Genomic DNA, 27,277 nt, shown 5'->3' on the forward strand with positions numbered 1-27,277 from the left:
CCAAGGGGTAAACACCCACATGCCAGAGTAGGCCACCATTAAAGTACCATTTAAGAGAAGGACTTGTGACTGTCTTGGCCAGGCGCTCAAGCTGGAAGAACCTGCGCCCATACCACCACGTACCACTGCAACCCTGTAGGCCTGCACAGGCTGCTAGTACCAATGTTGCGAAAGAATTCGGCCCACCACCTGAAGGACAGGCTGAGGTTGCGATCTGAGGGTTTGACCCTCACTTCGAGGGAACTGCCCCGGACTCAGCATTGAGGGCTGCTGGAGATGCTATAGACAGTGTTGCACCCTAACTGGCTGAAGAAAAGATTTCTCCCCCCAATCCCCATTGGACAAAGTCAACTTACCATGTCTTTGCGAGCAAAAAGCTGCTCTGACACCTGGGAGACCTTTAACAGCACCACTCAGGAGAGATAGCCTTTGCTGTCAAGTGCTGCCACGTGGCTGCAAGCAGCCCGACCCCTTCGAACTAAGCACGACTCGCAGGTGCATGTTTGAAGGTAAGTGCTCCATTGTTGAATTCTCCTGTGCTGCACAAGCGGATAAGATGTGAACTGGGCCATGGGGGAACTCACAGTTAATGGTGCTGATGCACTATAGACATTTTTTATTAGATTCCTAAATGGGAGAACTCTTGAGTACGGCCTCATAGCTTGCATTCCCTGATGTGGCTGTCAGTGAATGAGGAATATTCCTGAATCTGTTACGTGAAGGAGGGTGGGACAAGTATTCACCTTCCAACTTCTAGAGCCCTGACCTCGAGGGGGAATGTGTTGTTGCATTTGAATGTCACATCTCTTTGCATGTATGCTTAGAAATAAAATACACATTTTTCTTATAATAAAAGCAAGTATTTGGCTGGACATTGATTTTTTGTTCACACTGCTGGCATTTTGAGTTAGGAGTCATGTTCATTCACCTGTATCTACATCCCCCAGCTTACTTACTTAATACATTTGAGAATGATAAGGGGTGAGACTATGAAAAATGTAAAACTGAAATTACTCAACTGTAGATTATTGATTTGTTGTAGGGGGTTCACTTATTGGTGAAAAATAACGAATTCTTACATATCTGCGTTAGAGATAGTATAGACATTAAGAAAGCACAAATCTACATATGGATCTTATTGTGTTGCTATATTTTATTAATTAGATGCAAATTGACCTCTAACTGCTTGAAGACCACTAGAGCCTCAGTATTATTGCACCCTTACGTAGATTAAATGTTACCATTTTGTTATCCTATGCTGTATGAAGCATATTTTAGTCAAACTGTTCTAGTTACCGTAGCCTTGTTCTGAAGTGGGCACACCGAAGCGAGTATTTTAGCAAGTAGTACTCCATTCTTGCTGGTGATACATAGATCTCCTTCCCAAAGCCCGTTCACATTTTTCCCAGGAGACTAGCGTAGTACCTGCTCATTAATGCCTATCGGTAGGATTCTGTTTTATCATGAGTTAATGCTTCCTTTCACTTGCATTGAGAAGACATATATAAATGTAGCATTAAAATTTACATATTTTAGCATTATATGCTCTAAATGATTAGAAGAGCAGCTCTGGTCTGTTTATTATTTTTTAATGGTTGTCTATTTTTGCATTTTTAGGCTCCTATGCGTTATTTCTGGTGCCTCTGTTTTCTTTTATATGAATAACTTAGACCGAGCATCCTTGATGTGGTCTGCCCTGTCTTTTTGCTTCTGCTTCCTGTATTTTTGACTGTGTGCTGGACTTTGTTTTTGCTGGTTTTGGGTCTCTGGGCACTTTACCACTGCTGACCAGTGCTAACGTGCAAATGCTCTCTGTGTAAACTGTATGTTGATTGGCTTTTCCATGATTGGCATATCTGATTTACTAGTAAGCCCCTAGTAAAGTGCACTACAGATGCAGAGGCCTGTAAATCAAGTGCTACTTTTGAGCTTGCAGCACTGATTGTGCCACCCACACGAGTAGCCCTGTAAACATGGCTCAGACCTGCCACTGCAGTCTCTGTGTGTGCAGTTTTAAACTGCCAATTCGACCTGACAAGTGTATCCACTTGCCAGGCCCAAACCTTCCCTTTTTGTAAATGTTAGGCACCCCTAAGGTAGGCCATAGGTAGCCGCAGGGCCAGAATGTAGTGTTTGTTAGAGGTAGGACATGTCCTGATGTGTTTTACATGTCCTAACAGTGAAATACTGACAAATTCGGTTTTCACTGTTGCAAGGCCTACCTCTCCGATTGGTTAGCATGGGGGCTGCCTTTAAATATCTTTTAAGTGCAGTTTCCTATTGGAAGCAGATAGAGATATGGATTCTGGAGTCTCTGAACTAATCTTTTGGTAAAGTTGGTTTTTAGATTCTCAGTTTGAAAATGCCACTTTTAGAAAGTGGGTATTGTCTTGCTTAACTATTCTGTGCCTCTGCAGTGCTTGTGTATTCCACGTCTAGCTCAGACTGACAGTTGGGCTTTTATGAATTCCCTTTAGACAGTGACACACAGGGAGCTGGGGTGAAGCTGCATATTCTGATGAGTCTCCTGGGCAAGAGTGGGGAGGGAGGAGCGGACACTTACACCTGAGCGGGCTGTGCCTGTCCTCACAAAATGCAGTCTCCAACCTCCTGGTATGTATCTGGGGCCAGGCCTGGGCAAGGCAGGATTGTGTGACCAACAGACTTTCCTTTGAAGTTGCCTACTTAAAAGACAGAAAAGGAGTATAAGTAGTGGACCCAAAACCCCAGATTTTTAAATACTTCTGGATCAAGAGGAAAGTCTGCCAAGGAGAATAGCTGAAGAGCTGGAGGAGGAGTACTGTCCTTTTGCCTGTGATTGTGCTTTGATGGGTTGGCCTGCAGTTGCTGCTTCTGACTTTGAGAGGACAAAGGCCGGACTTAGCTGTGTATTCCTGCTTTTGAAGTGTCTTCAAGGGTTTGGCTCGAGCTTGCCTAATGTCCTGAAGTCTCAGGTCTATCAAAGGTTTCATCTGCTCTTGCTGAGACTCCTACCCTGCCAAGTGGTGCCTAATCCAGTCCCTGGGAAAGGAGAAGCTGGTGGAACCAAGACTGAAATCCACACACAGGAGCCGAGCAGAAGAAAAATCAACATCACAAACTACCTGCATCACGGCTGGGGAATCAACGCAACCCCCATGTGAGGCTTCTAAAATCAACGTATCGCCCACTCAGCACGGCCCTTTTCCACCATGTGCCGGAATTTGGCACGCATCGTTTCTGGGTGTCAAAACCACAGTAAACCTGCCCAGACCCAAGGTTGCCCTGTGCGAGTAAGGAATCAACACATCGCTCGCCCATGCGGGTTTATTTTTTAAGCAAACCAGGTACTTTGTGTAAAAACAATGCATCCATTGTTGTCTATTGATTAAGACTCTTTCTAATTAAAATAAGGCATAACTTTTCTTATGTATGTTGGAGTTTTGTTGTTTTAGTCTTGATTTGGAGAAATATTGGCTATTTGTCTAAGCTGGTGTTGTGTCCCTTTTGTAGTGTTTTCACTCTATTACAGTGTGTTGGTACAAATACTTTACACATTGCCTCTGAGATAAGCCTGACTTCTTGTGCCAAGCTACCAAGAGGGTGAGCAGGGGTTGTTCTAGGTGTGCATCTCCCTTACCCTTACTAGAGTGAGGGTCCCTGCTTGGACAGAGTGCAAACTCACTGCCATCCAGAGACCTCATTTCTAACAGTAACATTCTCCTGTCCCAGTGTGAGGTTAATATTACTTCAGCCCGTTCTGACTTTCATCAGAAGTTGAGGCAGTGGTAGGAAAGCATGCAGGAGCCCTGCCTCCCATCAAAATCAGAATGAGTCTCCCTGTAACTTTCCTGTAGCAAATTCTAGTGTGCAGTAGAGTTGTCACACTTGCTTTCTCGCAAGTGGTGAATAGATCTAACCAAGGCATAATCCCACTGATCAAAGACACCCTTTCCCACTTCAGGGTGAAGACGCTACTCGTGTTCAGTGTGTCAAAGCCTACTCAACTCGTCTGCTCTGGCCTTCAGGGATCCTGCTAGATGATAAGATGCTGGGAGGATTTTCTGCTGGTCAAGCTACTTCTATAGATGTAGGACCTCTGGGCACAGGATTCAGGTCCAACTCCTCCCTTAATGTTGTAGTACGACTGTGAGAACGTGCACCAAGATCCCCTTGATGGATGGCAAGAAGGCTTTCAGGTTCATACAGATGGCCTGAAGTTACAAAAGGCTGATGAAGAGCTAGCTGTCTGCTGGGAACCGTAGGCTTCTAATCTCTTCTTCTCACAGGTGACCCTCCCACTCCAGTAGTGTTGAAGCTTTCACAACAGTGAAGTCTGGATGGACGGCTAGGGGGACAAAGAGTAGCCTGCCACATGTCAGGCTTGCATTTCTCTGCCAACTCAGAAAATTCAGAGACATCTCTTGTGATACACAGGTGGATTTGGAGAGGCTCCCTGAAACCTGATCTTCCCCTGGATATGTCATCTGGTGTTTGAGAATGAATGAGAATATGATTCCAAGAAGCCTTAGAACCGTCCTCACAGAGACCCAAGACTTGCTCTGAAACAATGGGATGAAATACTTAATGTCTTTCTGCAAATATGGTAAGGCTTTGAACACCATTGTGTGTAGGACAGCCCCAGTGACGGGAATCCTCTGTTTAGGGCACAGGTGGTAATCGTTGCTGGAAACCTAAAGGTGACAGGAGTTAAACCATCATCTGGAGTTGGTCATCGACTGATTGCAGTGAGATGGCTTTGAAGAACCACTTGTCGAGGTGCAGGATCACAGCAATCATCTATCTACGAAGGCGGGCTACAACCACCACCATAATTTTCATTAACACTCGAGGGGACAAAGTAGGCCAAACGGAAGCTAATGCAAATTTTAAGTGGTACAACCCCCACTTTGAATCACACATATCGTGTGTTGGACTGGGTATATGAAAACTGGCATACTGCAAGTTCAGGAACATCATCCAGATTTGTGGGTCAAAGTGGATCAAATCTGTGACATGGTAAGCATCCAGAATTTGTTTTCTACAGAAAGGCATTTAGTGGGAGAAGGTTGAATATTTATTTGATGGCTTTGTCCTTTTTCAGTAAGAGAAAAACGTGAATAATACCGTACTCTTCTCTCCAAAGCCAGCCCCTGCTCAAAGGCACTCTTAGACAGCAGCAGGTCGTCTTATTGCAGCACGTTTGCGGAATGGTCTGTTGGCAGTTGTTCTGATGTGGAGAGGAGGGACGGGATGGAGGAAATTAAAGTCAAGGTATATCCCCTTTGAATAATTTGCAAGACCCATTTGTATGACATGGTGTCTCCTACTAGCTGATTATGAGTCTGTGAGAGCAAGGTAAAGTATCTTGGCAGGCACTGCAGCAGCAGAGGAAGCTGTTAAGAAGAACTGTCCCTGCTGTTGCGAACAGCCTCAGCTACCTCCAAAATGTCTATCCTGAAAAGTCTCAACTTGCTGCAGATGCAGATTGGTAGGGCTGGTGCTGTCTATAGGATAGCCTCCGGAAACAACCCCCACACTTCTTGTACTGTGGGTGGAACAGCGTGGTGGGAGACAAGAGTCCCAAGGATGACGCTGCAGCTCGACTATCCTTAAACTGCTCAGGCACAAAATCAGCCTTCGCCCAAAGCAATCTACAGCCATAAAAAGGCATAAAAAGGCATGCCTGGACACAACCGGGAAACCTGGTTGATAACATTTAGTAATGCCTTCTAGGCAATACATTGGCACACAAGACATACTTTGCAGCTTCCTAGCCATCATGTATCATTTCAGCCTGTGAGTCCCTGAGGTTTGAAGGATGGCCTGAAAGATCGCCCTGACCATGTCCCATAAAGCATGGGTAGGCCTGTCCAAAAAGCACATTGCATTCTCATATCTTGATGCTAAACAAGCTAAAGAGAATAGTCCGGGGCAACTGGTCCGAAAGGCATTAGAAGTAACTTTACTCATTGACACCAGTACTACCAGGTTTTTATACTTACAGTGCTTTGTCCAAAACATTGGGATCCCTGAGTTCTGGCCTATGTCACCTACCAACAGTGTTGGGAATTGGGTTACTAGTTGACTGGGTTGTAAGCCTTGATCAAAGAGCAACTACAATCCTAGTCAGGGTCCTTTCCTAAAGCAGAAGCAAACCCCAAATTAACATGTGCTCAACCTCCTGGTAGCTTTGCCCAGAGCAGTCAGGCTTAACTTAGAGGCAATGTGTAATGTACCTGTGCAACTCTTAAAACAGTAAAACAGTGAAAACACAACACAAAAAGGATCCCACGCCAGGTTAGAGATTAGAAAAAAACTGAGCAAAATGTAATAACTGAAACAAGACCAAAATTACAAAACTCCAATCAGTAGAACCATAGCTATGACTGTTTAAAGAATAAATTGCAATATAGCTCCTAAAAGCATAAAATGCCAACAGCAGCTATCTGCTTGCACTGGACTGGATCAAAATCAAAGGTTCGAGCCAAAGGTGATTGCTTGCGAATCAGATTCAGTCCCAGATTAGTCCTGTTTAATAGTTAACTTCTCAAGTTTTGAGCCAAGAGTCCTGTTCGCATTGGAGGGGGGTCACAAGGAGCAAGGAGATCGTTGCGGGCAGAGATAAGCATGGCACAAGAAGGAGGCCAGGTGTCACGGACAGGCTGTCCAGTGCAGCTCACATATGTGTTAAAAAGGAATATTTGAGCCTTGCAAAATATTTATTTTGACAGGTCGACATGTCACTTTAAAACCATATACATAGACTACAATGGGAGCTCTGAAACATGTTTAAATGGCTACTCAAGTGGGTGGCACAATCAGTGCTGCAGGCATACTAACAGCATTTAATTTACATGCCCTGGGCACATGTGGTGCACTTTACTAGCGACCTATAATTAAATTAAATATGACAACTGGGTATAAACCATCCTTACCATATTTTAGAGAAAAAACACACACACTTTAGCACTGGTTAGCAATGGTAAATTGCACAGAGTCCTAAGGCCAACAAAAACAAACTCAGCATAAATGGGAGGAGGAAGGCAAAACGTTTGGTGATGATCCTGTAGAAAGGACCAGGCCCAACAAACAGACTGACTGGAGGGCTCGATCACAGTTTGGACCAAGTGGACATAAGGGTGTTTGTGAAAGCAGGAATTAACGACAACAGTTGCTCGGAAGAAGTCGAACCTGGTTGACAGATCTCAGCTAACAAGTTTACCTTGGTTTCAACAGTATTCATCTATAAATCAAGCACTTCTGCTTAGCAAAACTACTGTAAAAGAGGCACTTACTTCCGTTGGCGACCCAAGTTGAAAGTCTAGCTCAGTCACTGGAGATGTATCTAGCCCACTGGCATGTGTAAATTCAGGTATAGCTCATTATCAGTATAGTAAGGAAGATAGTAGGCTGTCCCCCTCCTCGTCATCATCGAGGTAATGTGGAACATTCTGCATACCCCAACCGATTCAGAGTCAGATACTAAAAGGCCTCCAGCTTCTAGTAGTACTGGTGTCAAGGTATAAGTCGAGGATTAGAGTCTGGCAAAAGTACTGGCTAAATCTTTGTGACCTCACAGGGCAATATAGGCTTGGAGCAAGTCAAAGTCAGCTCGAAGTGGGCCTCGGATTGCATTATACAGCGTTAACTGGTGCTAAGGGATGGCCCACCGCAGGGACAAAGAGCGCCAGAAGCAAATGAAAGAACTGTAGCATGCCTTCCTTAAAGGAAGTAGGTGTCAACGGTGCCCCACAAATGTTTGGGTGCTCTGGGACCAGATCGGAGTTGGAAGACGTTTGTGGTTTGTGAGAGTGATACGGTAAGGGTGATTTTGCGGGTTATGAGTGGGCAAGGAAATAGGGTGTTAATGCTGTTTTTACGGTTTAGGGATGGGTGGTTATGGTATAGGGTGATAAGGGGTGCTTTTAGAGTTTAGGGATGGGTAAGGGAATTGGGTGGTAAGGGTGTTTTATGGGTTTGGGGTGGTAAGAGAATAGGTTGGTAATAGTATTTTAAGGTTTATGGGTGGGTTTAGGGTGGCAAAGGTTTGTTTTTTTTGGTTATGGGGTAAGATGGTAAGGATGTTTTTATTGTTAAGGAGTGGGTAAAGAAATATGATGTTATGGTTACAAAAAAGAGGTGTTTGGGGGTTTCCCTCCAAAAATAAAATACGTATTTCTATCATATATTGTTTTTTTAAATGGGGGGCGGGGTTCGGAGGATTTCCCCCAGCTAAAAAATAGGTTATTGCCTTTAGTTATGAAAATGTGTTTTAGTTTCATAGCAAATATGCTGATTATCTTTAACAATCTTTACAAATATATAAGGAGTTTCATGGCAGCAAAATCAATAAAACATCTGAGTGCAACATAGTATATAGTTTAGAGGTACTGCTTACATCAAAATGACGACATAGTTACAACTAAAATTGGAAAATATGTTAAATAAAAATCATGAAAAAAGTCTGCCTCCCAAAACATACACAGGTTATTAGGATACCAGTTTAATAGCTCAATTTAATATATTGTAGAGATATGAAAATATGCAAAATACATTTAATAACAGCCCATTTTAAATGGTTCTTTTTAGATGTAAGGAGGATTTAGCAAAGACATTGCCGAAAATCAATTATTTACAGGAAGAAATACTCGAATGTTTGTCTATCCAAGCTATGTTTTGTACAGTGTAATTTGCAGTGCACCAATAGAGAATGACTCGCACTTTACCTGCCATTTCTCTTCAAAGCAAATTTAATCCCTTCTTCTTGGAAAGGAAGCAACCGCTGTCTAATTTTCTCAGGCAGATATGATAGGTCTTCATCAGCTTCATTTTCAGAGTCAGACAATGGTTCCAGTGCAGGAGATTCACAATCTTTAATTATCTGTGGTTTTCCCATGTTAAACCTAAGTGGCACGAGTGGATTAATTTCAGTACAAACATTAAGAAAAAACAATGCCAGGCACTTTTCCCTAATCACATTTGTGTCGCTGGTTTAAGGTTCACTTAAAATGTGCAAGCCTTTGAAACATACACGGAATAACATCTCCATTCGAAATAGCTTGTTGAAGGGTTAATACAATAAGGTAATTTACGTCAAACCTTCCCAAAACGGTAATAATACTTTTATTCTCAGTAACAAAATTACACGAGGGAAGTTGAAAGACAGTGGCTAGATGTTAAATGTTGCTGGATGTTTAGTTGAGATCCTTCCATTATTCTGCAGACCCAGTATACAATTTTAGAAGGTTTGTATGATAATGGCCACATAAATCCGGAGAAAATGACTGGCCACAAGAGCTACCACAATCCCCACCTTGTACATAATGCCAAAAGTTGATAATTGGATCTCCACTTCAGCAGGCACATCCTTAGTACCTTTCATTGGCTTGCCAACTGGAAACAGATCTATCTGAACAGATTTGTATTTCCAAACGTTAGGCCCTTACCATTATTTGGCCGCAACAAACGAATGGGGTTACGAGAATCCCTTATCTTCCTCAAGAGTCCATTTTTTTGTATATAAGGGCTGAACCATCATTTAAAACCAACATTCAGTTTAAGGGTGCCTCAACGATATACAAGGTGCCGTACCTCTATCCCTAAGTGGAGCCTTTCCCCAGAGATGGCCAGTATTTTCTAGGCATTGGCGTTTACCTAGGGCGGCTTCTTTAGGTATACAATAAAAAATCTGCCAGCTTTTAAATGTCCCCTTACTATTGTGATTTACTGATTCAGGCTCAATCAATTAATAGTTGCAGTAACACCATTTCAACAAATCTTGTTTCATAAAAATTCAATGTCCTTAACCAGGTTTACACATAAGATGCTGAGAAGTACCTATCGTGTTTCCTCTATATATAATAGATTTTAAACACGGTTTTACTATTCAGACTGTACTAGAGCGGAGATTTAGAGGCACTGCTGCAGCACATTCACTATTTCAGATGCAAAGTATCAGAAAAAAGCGCCCAAGAGTAGAAAATAATCATGTCCCGAAAGTTGGCATGCATCAGCACAATCTTGATACTTTACGCATGGCGTTTTATATACACACACATAACAAACATTCTAAATTATAAATCAAACTTTAAGTGTGTTAAAAGCTACCAGTATTCATCGGAGATCATTCAAGAAACAATTACTTTTTTTTAGTTACCTTAAAAATTCTACTATATATCCACGGTGACAGCTTACTCTATAGAATTAAATCGCATCCTGGAGCTGGTGCAATATTTATACTTTCACTATCATATATGTGCACTGTTAGTTACTGTTCCATTTCATAATTTTAAATATTTTTCAGGCTCAAAGCACTCACAAAGCATTCTGTTTTACTGTATTGTTCCACTTTCTAAGATAAAGGCACTCGTTTCCCAGATCAATGCAAATCTCATATAAAGACACATTTTACACTTTTGTTTCATAACAGAACAATACATTACTTAATAAACTCTTCAATAGTGCAATAATGTTACTTTTCATAGAAAGTTTCTTGGTATATAGTAGAAAATCAGAAGCATTTCATAATTTTAACAATAAAGCTTTGTAAGGAAATGCTTCTTTTTGCGTGCTCACCCCCAAACCTTTGGACTAATGTTTCTGGTTTTTCTAATCTGACAGCACACAGAGGCCTGCTATCCAGACCACAGTGCCATTGTTCTGACTCATTACAAAGTGTATGATGAATTTCCTAAGTTGACTTACTAATACATCTCTACTATACTGTACCTAAGGGTATCCAGGGCATGTAAGTTGGCGTGTCCACCCAGAGGTGCAGCACTGATTGTGCTACTCTGTGTGTGACAAAGAATAAAATTGCCCCCCAGCCTGCCACCGCTGCCAGGAAGAGCAGTTTTAAAACTTTTAGTTTGACCCTGCCATTTAAACCAGTGGTAAAGCCCCCACTCCCATTAACTAAATAATGTCTCCCATAAGGAAGGACTAGAGAGTCCTAAGGCAATAACTTGTGTATTGTTTAGTCGGACATATCCTTTTAATATGTCCTAACAATAAAAAATCCAAATTGTCATTTTTGCTGTGGAAAAGTAAGTATCCCCATTGGATAACCAGACTTTCTGGCTGATCTCTCAGTCCAACTAACTTAAGAATGGGACTACTAAAATGAGTCCTTCGAGGTACCAAATTAATCATGGCATTAAACCCAACTTAATACCCTAGTCAAATCTAATGCCACTTTAGAGGCTAACTACCTTGGCATGATTGCTAGCCAGTCCCAACAAGCCTGCCACCACCAGACAGGACTGTAGACACCTAGGGAGAGAGCCAATGAACTCTGGGGCCAGAGAACAAAGCCCTTCCTGGGCAGAGGTGCTACCCCACCTCCCCCAGGAATGTGCACAGCCCTGCCTAAGAGCTTCAAAGGGCTTACTGCCCTTGAAACTCAGCCCCAAGCCTGCTGCTAGCAGCAGATGGCCTCCTCTGTTGGAAATTCCCACTTTTGGCAGGAGCAATGGCGGAAAAACACTCCAAGGACAGCAGGAGAGATCAGCCCCTGCTTGAACCATCCCTAAAGTGTTGCATGCAAGGTGAACCCTCCATTTTATTTTCCTCCATCTTGCACGGAAGGAAAATAGCCAATCGGGTGAAGGGAAGTGAACTCTGCCCACAGGAAGTGGTCACATAGTGTGTGTAGCGAACCCTAAGGCAGATGACCCACTGGTCACAACAAGGTACCCCCTAAAACACCCACTAAATACAGTATTTAGTGGGCATCCCTAGAATAAGAAATCAGATCCAAAGGACAAAAGAAGACCCAAGGGTAGAGAACTGAAGACCTGAGACACAAGAAAAGGTGCCAAACCCTGCCTGCTGCACCCAGGACTCGTCAATCGCTGCTGAGGGGTTGCTTGGACACTGGACAGACTCGACAAACCACCAGAGGACCTTGATGCTTCAAAAATCACCAAAGACCTCCCTCCAAAGTGAAGGCATCACTCAACAACCACAAGGAACCAACAAGCCAGTGAGGTCCACTTCACTGACCAGCTGCTGACCGCCGAACCGGAACCTGCAGCCAGACCAAACTCCACCCGATGGACTTCGAGGACAAACCCTGCAAGTGTGCCAAGTTTGGTGCCACTGCGCCCTCCAGCGCCCGAACCGTACCATTGTCCTGAGTAGTGTTCACTTCACATCGGACACCAAGAGGGACAGTTCACTCTGGACGGTAAAAGGACCAGGAGGAAGCCCCAGTTGAGGGACTTTAGAAAACACCACGACCTCCCACCAGAGTGCCCCTGCTGACCAATAAGCGAACCTCAAAGCGACCTTCCTCCTGCTTCCAAAGGGTATCTTTGCGCACAGCTCCTGGCTCACATATTCGCTCTGCACCCTGCTGCCTTGTGCCCTGCACAGAAGATCCAGCTGAGCTCTAAGGGTCCCCCACCCCTTTGTGGTAATAAGGAGAAGAAGGGTCTTTTCAGGAACTTCAAAACTTGTGGCAAGAAAAGACTTCATTCTGAAGACCCTCACCAGGATTGCTTACACTGCCTCTATCCAGACCATTCAGCCAAGGACTGTAAGGTTTGTCGTACCTTTTCCTCTAAGACTCTGCAGAAACTAAAATACAGGGAAAATCCAGTTTCTGACTCTGAGAGTGATGACTCTTCAACATCTAAAAAGACATCAAAGAGGGCGAGATCAGACACAAGATCTCCCTCCCAACACTCAAGGAAAGCCCACAAAAAGACTGCTTCAGGGTCTTACAATGGCCGCAGCCCATCTTCTTCACCTCAGAAATCTTCCAGCAAAGGGGAGAGAGGTCATGCTAGCAATTCAGAGAGGCATAAAAAATCCTCCTCAGTCCCTCCATCTGTGCCTTTCAAGAAACCATCCTCTGCTTCTGCAAAAAAAGCACAGTCGACGACAGATTCATCGTCAACAAGACCATTGGGGAGTGTTTTTCCGACGACTACTACTACTTTTCCACCGTTGACGACAGCTCCAACGACGAGTACCCCACCATCGACGAGAACTGCATCGTCGACATTGCTTATGACGGTATCAGCTCTACCATCGTCAACAACCTCGTCGACGGTAGACTCGTCGGTGAGGCTGTCTTCCATCAAGATCTCCATGCGTTCAGCGTCTACGACACCGCTGACGACGAAGTCCATGTATGCGCCGTCGACGAGAGAAGAACATCACAAAACTCAGGAAAAACGGACTCCAAAACATACCTCACCTAGTACACCTTATTCCAGTACACCTGTTAGAGGCAGATGAAGACCCAGATGAGGAGGGGCCATTCGGAGCAGCCCATAGTCCATCCCAGTTGAACGTAAAGTACCAAGAAGAGGATGAGTATGATGAATCCTGTGACCCTCAATTTTATGGAGAAGAACAACAATACCAACAGGGGGCATATATTCCATCCTCCTTATTATCTGACCTCAGAGCAATGTTAACTGATTACAGCAGGCGTTTTCCTCCTCAAGGGGAGCAACCTCCTCCATCGCTCGTCTCTGGGGTTACCATTCCACGTCAGAGACCAGCTTCTTTACCTCTCACGAACGTGGCTACTCCGGATATGACGCTGCCTCAGGATACGGACATGTCAGAAGGGGATCACGAAGAAGGGGAGCTCCTGGACACTCATTCCAAGCGGGATGAATACATCATCCCTGCTCCTCCTTCTTCTCAATCAAAGGTGGAGTCCCCACCAGACGACATCGGAGGCATCACACTCTCAGCTGTGCATTTGCCGGGAATAGAAAACAAGACAGCGGATGCGCTCAGCAGACAAAGATCGAGCTGCCACGAGTGGGAGCTGGACCAGTCAATAGTGGACTACATCTTTTCCCAGTGGGGAACACCAACAATAGACCTGTTTGCCAACAAAGACAATGCCAAATGCCAGTACTTCGCAAGTTGGCATCACCAAAAGGGATCTTGCGGGAATGTGTTTTCGATAGTCTGGTCAGACATCTTTGCTTATGTCTTTCCTCCAATTCCATTGATCCCAAGAGTCCTCACAAAGATGAAGGCAGAGCCGTGCACTCTGATATTAATAGCTCCGTACTGGCCGCACCAACACTGGTTTGCGGAACTTCTTCTTCTGTCAATCATGCCTCACATTCCGATGAAAACGTTTCCACAATTGTTAACATTGAGCAAAGGGCAAGTATGGCACCCAGATCCGCAGACGATGCGTTTGTCAGCATGGCTCCTGGGCACAGGGAGTTCGCACATCTGAATATTCCACAGGAGTGTAGGGATATCTTGTCCAAAGCTAGAGCGGATAGCACTAATAAGGCTTATTCTTGCAAATGGAAACGATTTTGTGTCTGGTGTCATCAGCGGCAGGTTGACCCACTATCTTCATCACCAGAGCAAATATTGCCGTACTTATTGCAGTTAGCGCAAGCAGGCCTGGCACATTCATCCATTAAAGTACATCTAGTGGCAATAGCAGCATACAGCTGTTCGGATGCTTCACCCTCGCTCTATTCCTCTCGTCTGATCAAGAGGTTTTGGAAAGGACTTTTCAGGGTTTTCCCTCCATTCAGACCACCACCTCCTTCGTGGAACTTAAATATTGTCTTAGCACAGCTGATGAAGCATCCGTTTGAGCCAATTCATCGTGCCTCTCTCAAATTCCTTTCGTGGAAGGTTGCTTTTATTGGTGGCTCTCACATCAGCCAGACGTGTCAGCGAAGTGCAGGCCCTCTCTATTCAAGAGCCGTTCTTACACTTTAAATGAGACAGACTGCTGCTGCGTACTAATCCGCATTTCACCCCGAAGGTCCCTTCAGACTTCCACATAAATGAGCCTTTAGACTTCAAATCCTTTTTTCCCTCATCCTTCTACTCCGGCGGAGAGAGCATTACACTCCTTAGACGTTAAGAGATGTGTTCAATTCTACTTGGACAGAACTAAATCTTTTTGACGCTCTAATCAGCTATTTGTAGCATACAGTGCACCTAGAAAATGCCAACCACTCTCCAAGCAGAGTATATCCAGCTGGATCGCCTCAGCCATTCATTTCTGCCATCAAGCAGCGGGTAAACCTCTGCACTCATCTGTACATGCTCATTCTACGAGGGCAGTCTCTTCGTCAGCAGCGCTGTTCGCAGGAGTTTCCCTACAAGACATTTGTAGGGCAGCAACATGGAAGAGCTGTCATACGTTCACAAAGCTCTACTGCTTGGAATCTCTGTCTCAGGGAGAGTAGGCAGTGGGTCAAGCAGTTCTCAGGAATCTCTTCAGGTGAAGGTGAACCATCTCTGTTTCCATCCCTCCATCCTAGAATAGTTATGCACATTGTTTATGTCCCTTATGTTCGGTTACAGAGTTATGATTTGAAAAAAAAAAAAGAATGTTACGAAAATAAAGAGAACAGTGTAACATAGAGAAAAGTGGACATAATTAATGATAGTATTCATTCACATACCATATGTTCTTTGAAGTATTCCTTGATATATAGGTATATAAATATATAGATTTATATGGATGTATATACTTGTGTTTTATATATGCGTGTGTTTTGTATCATATATGGTTACAATGGTACAATGTGCATAAGTACTGCTCTCTACTCTGATTCAAGCATGTCAATCTATGAAAGTTACAATACTGGAGTAAGAAAATAAGTTACTTACTTGTAATTGTAGTTCTCCAGTATTGGAATCTTTCATAGATTAACATGCGACCCACCCACCTCCGCGGAGAGGCTCAATTTCACCTTCTTTTTTTTCCCTTTTCTCTTTCTTCCTCTTTTAACGCACTTGTGCTTGGAAAATCTGAGGTGCTTGAGCTTCTCTCAGGAGGATTCTGGAGGGTGGGGTTGCCCGATTGGTGGATACTCAAGTTTGGTCCTTTTTCCTAAAATGACTCTGATAGACTGTTAAAGTGAAGAGGCCTAGGGCCTTTTTGTTAATATATTTTAACACTACTTGTGTAATTTATACCTGGGGCTCCCATCTCGACGACGGGGAATGATTCAAGCATGTGAATCTATGAAAGTTCCAATACTGGAGTAAACAAAATTGTTAACATTCCTATTTCAATATAAAAACATGTCAATTGCTAGATTTAGTTTAAGATATTTTCCAATTTATGAGTGTGATGATATCTGTATTTAACTACTGCTCCATCTTGACCACTGACTCCATGTTGTGCTTAACGTAGCTTCAAACACCGTCACATTGGTGGTGCAGGTATTTTTCCGCACACAACTTATGCAACATGTTTTTCGCTCATGTTTTCACTCTTCATGCTCTTCCTCACCCAGGGCAGGGACATTACATGGAGGAGTGGGGTAAGATAAGTATGTACCAGAAGAATGTTTATGGTACAGTAGGGAACAGCTCGGTCTTGGGAGCACACCTTGGGATGCGGCCAAATCTCCAACGTGCACTTTAAACACGGATGGTTCAACCAGCGTTTGAACAACAACTCACAATATGGGAGGGAGAGTTTCTAGAATTCTACTTTCCAGCTTGTTTAAGGTATTTAAGAGGGGAATCTGAGGACTGGGGTTACAGACAGAACTCATTCCAGGGGAGGGATGCCTTTGCCCGGTTCCTACTGAGGGTCATTTTTCTCTCGTTCTGCAGACCTCTGGGTTCTCGACTTGAAGTTGGCAAAGAGATGATGTCCCTACCTCGCCCCATGGTGATGCATTTTTAATTCTTATTTTTGTGAATGAATATATAATCACTGTACATGCAGATATATAATCCATGATTAAAGTAGTGTATTTCCATTGCTTGTTTCTATGATCATTATTATTCTATTGCTGTGAATATTTTTGGAGGTGTACTCATGTTGCTGGATTTGACCTGCATGCGTAATCTATTCGAACCTTAAAAGGTGGTTTAATAAATTTATTACTCAGACTCAGAGCTCAGCATTGTTGGAATTCCTTTTTTGTGTGTTTCCTCTCAGTCTGAAGTAGAAGCAAAACAATGAGTTAATCAACTGTTCCTATCAATTTGTCAAACCCACAATAAGCATGTCAAATTACAAAGCCAAAGACTCATCCCAGTAAACATTGTATGTTGTAGTCTGTTTTTTCATTCTTGGAAATTTAACCATATCCCAGTTTTCAGCCTGGTTAGATTTTGCATGTACCTGCAACATACATTTTAAATCGTTTAAGCCACCACGTCTATTCCCTTACACAGTAAAACCGATGTGAGAAAACAGAGCTGATTGCAGAGGTCCCCTGACTTTTTGCCCCCACTTTTCACTTTGCTGGTGTTTTCCTGACTCTAATGGTATTCTGGGTACCGCTAACCAGTCCCAGGGCCTGTGTTCTGTGTAAAATCAGTATGCAAATTAGGCTAATTATAATTGGCTAAGTCAACCTACCTATAAGTCCCTAGTATATGGTAGGGTATGTAGGTTTAGCGACCCCAGCATATGTAGTGCCCCCATAGGTGCACTGCTGAGGTGCACAGTGTCACTTTAAAGGCAGGCCTGCTAGCTGCTTTTAAATCAAAGTTACATGAAAATTCGACTTAGGAATTAAAAGTAGTTCCAAAGTCTTAAACTACCTTAAGTTTACATATATGTCACCCCTAAGGTGTGCCCTATGTGCCCCTAGGGCTGGGTACCATGTAACTATAAGCAGGGACCTTATAAAAATAGTTTTGTAAGCCCTGGTGAGGTAAAACAGCCACATTCATTTTCCCACCTTGTAGTGAATAGCCTTCATAGGCTAGTATGGGGAGACTTTATTTTAATTTTAAAAGTCACCGTAAGTAACAGATACCACAAGTTTGGTATCAAATTAATTGTTATAATAAATCCCACAACTTACAATTGTGGGATTTAATATAACCTGTTCAGGTAAGGAGTTTCAAACTTTACCTGAAAAGTTGCCAACTTCAGCCCTGCAGTGTATTTGCTGCTTTGCTCTGATTGGCCATCCTCAGATGAGGTGTGAAGTGGCCTGACTCAACACAAAGAGATGTGCCTGGGGGAGGAGATCTCCCCTCAGCAGATGGGGAAGCAGGAAGGGAGAGGGCTGCAAAACTGGTCTTCAAAGGCAGGGAAGGACATTTTGGTGCAACCCAGCAACACCCTCACATCCTGCAAACCCAGACAATTAGGTGCCCCCTTGATTAGATTAGGAGAGGGCAGGAGAGGGGTGTGTTTAGGACTTTTAGCCACACCGGTAGGTGGGTTCAGCTAGATGTAACCTCCAAAAATCACTTTCAGCCATGATGGATTTTTGAGAGATGTTGCTCCCTAGGATTTTGCCACAATTCCCAAGAAGTGGTCATCACAGGGGGAAGGACCCTGCCCCTGATTGGAGAACCAGGACCCTCCTGTTTTTCACCCAGGAGCAAGGATAAAACTGGCAGACCTGCACCCACACTTCAGATCCCTATCAGATTCCAACAAGGAAGAACTATAGAAGAAGAAGGACTGCCCTGCTGGACCCCTGACCTGCACCTGGACACTGAACTCTGGAGGACTGCACCAGCTGCACACTTGGGCTTCACCACAAGAAGGACTTTGCCTGGCTTCAACTGATTCAAAGAGGGACTCCCTATTTGCCACAGGTAAAAACTTGCTAACCAGAGTCCCGAAGAAACCAGCCAGCTGACCACTGCCTAGTTGCCAAAAAGGAGTTTGCGCCAGGTGCATTCTGGAAGTTGCAGTCCGCACCCTCGATGAGCATCTCAGAGCTTCTGGAATCTTAGGGTGAGCTGTGGACCTCAAAAGACACTTAAAGAAACATCTGGAAGAAGATCCAGAAGTTTGGAGAAGTTTGGAGAACTTTTGGAAAAAAGCTCTATAAAGGGACCAACCCACCATAGCAACTCTAGCCGGATTGCTTCAACCGCAACCAGGCCTGACTTGCAGGTTCATCTCGGTGAAGAAAACCTCAGAAAAAGTGACTTAGTACGAACATAGGAAGTTGACTGGGACCTCCCAGGCAGTGTATCCGAAGAGGGCTCCTAGGACGTCGGATCAAGATTCAGGTTTGCCCCGGTCGAAGGATTTTCACCTCGAAAAAACTACTAACTCCAAAGGTAAAAATCTCCACCGAGGGCTTCCGCGACACGAATCCGAGGAAGAGTACTAGGAGGTCGGATTGGACTGGCGACTTGGTCCCGCTGAAAAAAATCTCCAGAAAAACGACTAAGTCCTAAGGTAAACTTTTAAGGCCTCCCGCGGGCTGTAGCCCAGCCGGGCTCAATCGTAGTCTGCCTTAAACTTTGACTTTGCCCCGGTCGAGGTGCAACCAGATGACCAGATTGGCGCTTTTTGTTTCTATGCACTAGAAAGCATTCATTCTTTAAAAATTAATATCTACGGTTCCCCTTATCCGATGTTATTCATTTTGGTGTCATTTTAAAGATTAAAAAATCTAATCTATTTTTATAAATCGGTGTTGGATTTTTATTGTGTTTAGTGTTTTACTTATTTACTGTTTTATGATTTTTAAATGCTTTACACATATGTCTCCTAAATTATGCCTTATCGCTCGTTGCCAAGCTACCAAGGGTTGAGCTAGGTTTAATTTACTGAGACCTAACTGGACCTAAGTGGAGGTTAGTGGCCTGTTGCTAAGTGTAGCTACTTACCTGCCCTTACCAACAATTCATTTTCCAACAACCAAACAGAAGTCTTAGTTCATTTTTGAAAAAATAAGACTGCTAGCATCAAGATTAATGTTGCTATAATCTGGGGAGGGGGTGGGACGGGTGGCCAACAAATTGGCAGATCTGCAGCACTAACCGCAGGCTCCTGGCCCAATATTTCACATCCTTCACAATCCTGCTGCCCCGGTACCCTGTAGACCCAGCAACCTCGTCCACTACACAGAGGGAACATTTGTGGAGGATAGCGGGGATTTCGCGGACCCTCCACTGCTATCTTGGGACCCCATTATGGCCAGCAACCCAAAGTCACCCACAACAAAATGGCTGGCGCAACCTGCAGCTGCTGCTAAATCGGTGAAGGCAGAGGAGACAGCAGGACCTGGCATCGGGCCTCTCCAGCCGGAATTGCTACTGTTAAGGGACGCAGCCAAGGGGGGCCACCTTTGGTGCCTGTTGCTGTATTGCCATCCCAGAGGTGAGGCATCCTTGCCTGGCCTGCACTGTGGCCTGAGGAGACGGAAAGCCGGACGAGGGCCTACCTGCTGCTTTGGAGGGGGACAGGGGGATGGGGGGGGGACTGCTCCGAGTCTGCATGTACCTGGCCCAGCGCAGCAGAAAGTGTTGGCTGAGACAGTGTGGAGTGACAGCAGTAAAGCAATGCGCAACCCGGGCTGTAGACCAGCCCTGTGGCACTTTTTGCCAACCTGGGCAGCTGACAACGCTCCCACTGTGCTGACCCTGAGGACAGGGCTGAAAGGCGGGCCTATGGGTGTGGGGACTCGGCCCTCAAAGACTGAGCGCTGCAGCCCGGGAAGACTAAGATGCCCTGAGCTGAGTGTGGTGGTGACCCCCCTTCTTGACTGGACATTACCTGGATTACCCTGCGACCTGAGGGGGTGAAGGGTGGGGTGAAGGCTGTTCCAACGCCACAGGGGCTGGGGCTGCCCTGCGACTGTCTGTATCCGGCCTACCTCCGCTGTGCGTGTTGGCCGGGATGGAGTGGAGCGGCAGTGGACGTCGCGCACTGCATGAACTGCATACCAGCCTTTTAGTGCTTTTTGCATGACCGGGTGGCTGGCTCCGTCCCTGCCGCACCAACTTCGAAGACAGGGCCTCCGATATTGAATGTTACAGACTGGGAGGGCCACGATGCTCTGAGCCGCGCCTGGAGATGACTTCTCCACGCAACCAGGGTTAGCAGGTGGTGGAACTGGTGCTGGGCCTGGATCACAAGGGGGATGGGGGTGTTGACTTTCTCCAGTGACCCTTGAGAGGGCCCCTCCTTATAGGGTGCGATACAGACTGAGGAGGGACAGAATAGCACCTAAGGCGACTCCCAACCGTCGCCCCCCCAGTGCTCCTTGGAATGTCGATCCGTCCTGGAGGTGCTGTGTGGGGACCCATTGGATGCTCCCAGGCACTGCTCCACAAGAGGGAGGGCAAAATTAAAGCTAAAACAGCGGCGCTACACCTGCTCTCCTAAGTCTGCTGACAGTAAGTGGCAGACGTTTACTTCACAGGGACCACCAGCGATCCTTGCTGACATTAGAAGTGAGGACTTGCTCTGCAGTCAACTAGCTAAGACACCTGGCCGGTGCCACTGCGCGCAAGATACCTCCCACTGGGAAACCAAACTCTCTGCATGTAGTTATGGCACACCCCCCAGCACTGAAGCGCTACATTGCTGCGATCCCCCCTCCTGGACGGCTCTCCGCCCTGTGTCACGGAAAATTGAACACTGACCATCCTACACCATAGGCAGAGAAAAGCCGACTAAAGGCACGCAACAAACAAAGATGGATCAGTTTTCAGTGCTGGGATCGGGGGTGGAGGGGGAACCTCACAGGTGGAGCAGACTGAAAAATCTCAAGATGCCCAAGAACCGTCTGGGTCTCTGATTCTGTCCACCATTGAGACCTTTTGCCACGCAGTGCAGGTGAAGATTGACGCCATGGCCTAGATGTTAACTTATTGAGAACAGATCTATGTGTAGCAGCCCAAAGGTCCCTCGCAAAGGAACAACAGGTGACCACAATGCGAAAAGAACTGGATGCACTAAAGGCAATGGTGGTCATCTTGGAGACGCAGTGACACAGATTGGATACCAGGACAGAGGACACGAAAGTCAGATCTGCAGTTTAAAGGGTTCCCCGAGAAGGGGAGGGGAGCTCTCCAGAACTATTTTTGGAAAACTGGATTAAACAATCACTCCCCTCTGTGCAGCTGTGCCTGGTCTTTCTGTTGGAGCGAGCACATAAGGCGTTAACTCCGCTGCCACTGCCTGGGGCATCCCCTAGGACAAACATAGCTACTATCCTAACTTACAGGGACCGGGACACCATCCTACGGAAAGTGCGTAAACAAGGCAAACCATCTTTTGAAAATCACATCATACTTATCTTCCCAGACTACACAAGGTCGATCCAACTCCAGAGACTGTCTTTTAGTGGAGTTAAACAAAAACTAAAAGCATTGAGTCTCACCTATATGCGCTGTTTCTGGCCAAACTGAAAGTCTGACATGCTGGATGCTCGCATTTCTTCCAATTGCTTGCGGAATTGTGAGACTGGCTGGAACTACGGGGAGATGAGTGAGCCCGAGAGACCCCCTCAGGAAGAGACCATAGGGGGCACCTGGGAGACAAAGAACCAGATGAACATCTCTCGTAGGAGAAGCAGATGCAGACGACGATCAAGCCCAAGTGTGAAGGCTGTGGTAGGCCCGGATGGTGCCAGGAACCTGGAATGACGGCAGGAGAGAGAGCAGGGTGCTGGTAGAGACTCTGAGATCCACTGAGTCCTCTCAATCTGGCTCTGTGCAGGCAAACGACCCCTGACTCTTGTAGCAGGACACCGCTCAGTCATGACACGGGTCTCACAAAAACCTCCTCTTGCTATGCCAGCTGGAATGACATACAATATTGGAAGAAACACTGGCGAGCACATGACTGCAGCTGGAGCGGCCAAACTGTGCTGACACTTGTTATCCTCTGGGGCCACCGGACTCCCAGACTGCACAATCTATTGGACCGAGGTCACGGCTAACCCCACTTTCTTCTTTATCCCCCCACCCCCACTCTCTTATCTTTTTTTGTATTTCTTGGGTTGGGCTTGCTGAGGAAGGATGTATGAGTGGACTTAGTACTCACAGGGAGTGACTGCAAGATGGCACACTGATCCAGAGACCAGTCTGCACACTGCCTTGAGGAATCTTGATTATTAGGGGAATCTCGAGACCACACACATTGATCTGATCTCTCTGTAGTGTTTTCTTTCAATGGGTGGGTGGGGAAAATAATATGACTGAAGATACACTAATTCAGTTAAGAGGAGCTTACCTGGGGTGGGCAGTGGGTTCAGTTTAGAAGGTGGTTAGACTACAACAGATGGCACACTTGTGATGATGACAGCACCTTGTGACATTACAGTGGAAAACACACCCTGTGCCTATGGGGGTAGGGATAGAGGATGTCCCACCTATGGAGGGCGGGAGGAAAAGCTGCTGCCCACACAGATTGGAGATCAGTGACTTGATACGTTTACTCACATGGAATGTGAGGGGACTGATTGCAAGAGACCATGTCCAGGTTGCAGTTCATGGATGTTTGGAGGGACCTCCACCCCACGGCCAAGGATTTTTCGTGTTGTACTCCAACACGCTGAGGGTATAGCCACATGGACCGTTTTCTGGTGGCAAATGATGGTATTCTAAATGTTCAGAGGTCAGACTACCAGGTGCACTTTCTGTCTGATCACGCCCCTCTACTGCTGGAAGGCGGGATGCAGCCTCACCGGCCAGCAATTCCCTTGTGGCAACTCTGACCTGAGACACTTGGGGAAGCTGAGAATAAAGCAGATATGCTGCAGACTTTGCACTGTTTCTTCAATACAAATTGGGACACAGCCCACACACAGGGCACAGAATCTGGCACCCTCAAGACAGTCATCCGAGGCAAGAGCCTCAATAAGACCTATGGTATATATCAAAAACTGGAAAGGGAGTTGACACAGCAGCAAATGCCCTTGCCCAATCATAAAGAGCGACAAACGGCCTCCTGGAGATGCAGAACTCCTGGAGGCACACAGACAAGTTGAGGCCACATGGGACTTACTAGACTGCCATACACGAAGGACTATAGCCAGTAACTACGACGTGAGGGTGATGGGTTGGGACAGATGTTAGCATGGCTACTTAAACGCAAATGGTCCCCGCCCCTGATTATTTTGCTCTGTGCCCAAGATGGAGCAACTTTGGTGGAGCAAGTGGCAATAAATACTCTGCTACAAGTTCACTTAAAGACCGTGTATGCACCCCCGGCACATGTGGGTACTCCTGATGTGGATGGATTTCTCCAGGGTCTCCCGATCCCCAGGTTAACGGAGGAGCAGGCAGAGAGCTTGAAGTGCCAAATATCAGTGGAGGATTTGCCGGGTGCCCTTCAGGACATGCCCCATGGAAAATGATCAGGCCCGGATGGGTTGGGGCTCAGTTCTTTCAGAAATACTCAGCCACCCTACTTCTGGTTTACTGGAGACACTCTGAGAGGAACAAGAGAGGTGTGCTACCTGCTCACATGTGTGAAGCTCTCATAACAATACCAAAACCAGACAGAGACCCTGCGGATCATGGTTCACTGTTGATGCTTAACGTGGACGTCACCCTACTCGCTAAAGTGTTGTTGATGCATTTGTGGCATGTGATCACTCACCTGGTCCATGAGGACCAATGCAACTTTATGCCGAGAGAAGTACACATGTGAATGTGCAACGGTTTTCCCATGTGCTACATGAGACACTGAACAAGGAAACACAGGCAACGTTAATCGCCTTGGGTATCAAAAAGACATTTGACACTGTAGTGTGGTTAGTTTTACGTATTCATTGCGCTTTAGCTTCAGGCTTTAGGCCTTTGTGCACTTTGCCCTGAATGTATTTTATTCCTTTGCCGACAGCTTGGAGCCTCTGTGCACTTTGCTCTACATGCTTTTTATTAGGCTTCGTACTGTTATTTTTCAAATAGCCAGTTCTACGGTGTTGTTTTTTTATTCATATCACACTGTTTTGCCTACTTCAGCACTAGAGTTCTCCATAACATATTTACTCTGTGCTTCCGTCAAGGATACAGTCTGGTACATTGCCGATAGACGTGGTAAGAGTTTAGACTTGGCATTCCTGCGTAGGGACATTTTGTGATCACGATGACATGTTAGTTATAAAATCACTTCCTTGTCCCAATACACGCAAGAGGGAGATTCCGACCAGGGAACCACAACTTGACGCTGACTGCCTCGTTGCAGATGCTGACCCAAGATCACAGGTCTTTGCTCAGGTATGAGGGCTGATGTCTCCACAGTGATTCTAATAGGCAAGCTAGAAGCTTAACATGCTGTGCTCTAGATAGAACAAGCAGAGGGAGAGTAGAAACTGTTTGACAATATGATAGCTTTGTTTTTATGTTTTACTCTCCTGGTAACTATTACAATCCTACTGTGTTGTATCGTTCTGGTTATTGCGGCTCACGCCTTAATATCTAAAATACAGTCGTTTTATTAAAACATTATATAAAACTTATACTGTCTTTGTCATTTGTATATGAGATCATATTGGATATAAGAGAGTTGGTTTGGATCTGAGTAACCACGACTTCCCTGAGAAGTTCCAAAGATGTCATGCGCTCGGCTGCCAAATCATTCCTTCCACATGGGAGAAATGAGGCACTGCTAGTTAGCCGGAGCAAAAACCGGATTTAGGGTGACAGAGTTCTTTACACGTGGGTCAGACTCAGTCCCCCACACCGTTATAGATCCTGCTACCTAGAAATCCAGTAGTCTCATTTAGAATAATGAGAGCCCACGCGACATGGCGCCGCCAACGTTTGGTCTGGCTCTAATGATTAGGTCCGACTGACTATCTTGGTCTCATATATATTTTGACTCCTCGGTTCCGTTTACGGAGACGTCCGTGGGGCTGAGGGTTTCCGCCGCCACGGCAAAGGTGCTTCCTGTTGCTTAGTGGTTGGTTGTTCAAGCTTGAACTTTGAAAGGAAAAAACCCCGATATTGGTGTGCCTTCTCTGACCTGAAGCAGTTTTTTACAAAATGGCGAATCCTAATGTAGTGAACGTAGCGATTAATATGCGGCATCCGCTCACGGGACATCTATTGACACATGGACTGACAGTCCAGGGGGGTCCAGTCACTTTTGTGGTGGACGCCCATTCAGCCTATAGAACGGAACTTTTTTATTCTTGGGTCGCATTTCCAGCAGTGGATGGGGGAACAAATACTTTTCACGAATACACAGTTGCGAATGTCCCTGGACAATACAGGCCTTACGCTTATTTAGAAATACCTCTATCTTATCAAGAACACCATATTTGGCTTGATGGCGCCCTCCCACACTCAATAGCACAAGTAAGGTTAGGTCCACTGAGTAATGATGGTCCTACCTGGCCTTTATTGACTACATATACACCACATCCTGCGGTTGCTCAATTGGCAGTGGTTGAAGTTCGTCGTTTATATACAGAATTAACGGCTACATATAGACGATTAGTTCAGTTTGTCATGCAGACATTAAATACGAATGCAGCGCGTGCTGCTCCAGCGCACCCACAGGCTGTGGTTCCGGGTATTAATCCGGCCACTGTACACTCAGTTATGGGTAAAGTACCGGTTAAACGAGAAGAGACTCCGTTTTGGCTGGCGCAAAAAATTAATACGCTGGAAGCAGTATTTCCCCATACGGGACCTCAGGATAAACATAGAATTTTGACGATGTGTTTGCCGTACGGGATGGTTCCTCCGGTGGACCTTTGTAATACCTGGGGCACGGTGTTTGCCGCGCTCTACACTACGGCACACGGTACACCGACATTAGCTAATTTACCGGACGTACTTAAACAGATTCAGGATGAATATGGGGCTGCCCCTGCCTTGGATTTGGGCATGCATTTGCTGGGCAATTTTGCCACAGTTTCTTCTATTATTTTGAGTAATCTCAAGGGAGAGGCAGTAGCACTAGCAGTGCGAATGCGTCTTCGGGATGTTCCGCTGCTTAATCAGGAGCGAGAACTTCCGAGAATAATAGCGGAAACATATTCTAGTATTGGTCGTGATAGCCTGGGGGCTAGGCCACAAAAACCCCAGTTACAGGGTAAAAATAATAAAGATAATGCTAAACAGCAACAACCTGAGGGTTCAAAAAAGCGCTGGGAAAAGAAACAGCAAACACCTAAGAAAGATGGTGGACAGTCTCCGCAACCGGAGACACCACAGAATAAGTATAATCTCAGGAATAGGGATACTTTGAAGACGCCTGATAGATATCAATATACTGATACACGCCAATCTCGTTCCTTTCAGGACTCCTCGGAAAAGAGAAGTGAGAGAGGTGGGCAGTCAGAGCGGAGGACGGAGTACGTGAAACCGAGACAGGATTCACAACGCTCAGCGGAGGTTTCTATTAAACAAGAAGAGAAACCGCTGCAACAAAAACAGCAATTTAAAAAGAAGAAAGTGGCAGCAGTCTCGGTTAGACATGCCGCTCAAGAAGAGAGTTCTCTTAACGAACAAGACATGGGCGTTAGCTCTGTTAGACAGCGCAGCAGAGGTCACAATAGTTCGCCGGAGTCTTCTAGAGCATCTGGAGGTGAAAGCAACTGATGACTTCATACAAGTCGAAACGGCGGATATGCGAGTCTCTGATCCAGATAGA

General features: G+C 45.5%; 1 protein-coding gene across 2 annotated transcripts in view; it reads right to left on the bottom strand.

Annotated features, from left to right (window-relative positions):
* ZRANB3 (zinc finger RANBP2-type containing 3) overlaps positions 1-27,277 on the bottom strand; it is a 744,981-nt gene that overhangs the window by 585,709 nt on the left and 131,995 nt on the right. The window contains exon 3 of one of the 2 annotated variants that reach the window (XM_069225059.1): positions 8,709-8,885. The exons of the other annotated variant lie outside the window; for it this stretch is intronic. Within the exon in view, the coding sequence (XP_069081160.1) occupies positions 8,709-8,878 (170 nt within the window). The 5' untranslated portion in view covers positions 8,879-8,885. The remainder of the gene's footprint in view (positions 1-8,708; positions 8,886-27,277) is intronic. 2 annotated transcript variants of the gene reach the window in all.

This window comes from Pleurodeles waltl, chromosome 3_1, assembly GCF_031143425.1.
Source record: "Pleurodeles waltl isolate 20211129_DDA chromosome 3_1, aPleWal1.hap1.20221129, whole genome shotgun sequence".
Lineage (NCBI taxonomy): Eukaryota > Metazoa > Chordata > Amphibia > Caudata > Salamandridae > Pleurodeles > Pleurodeles waltl.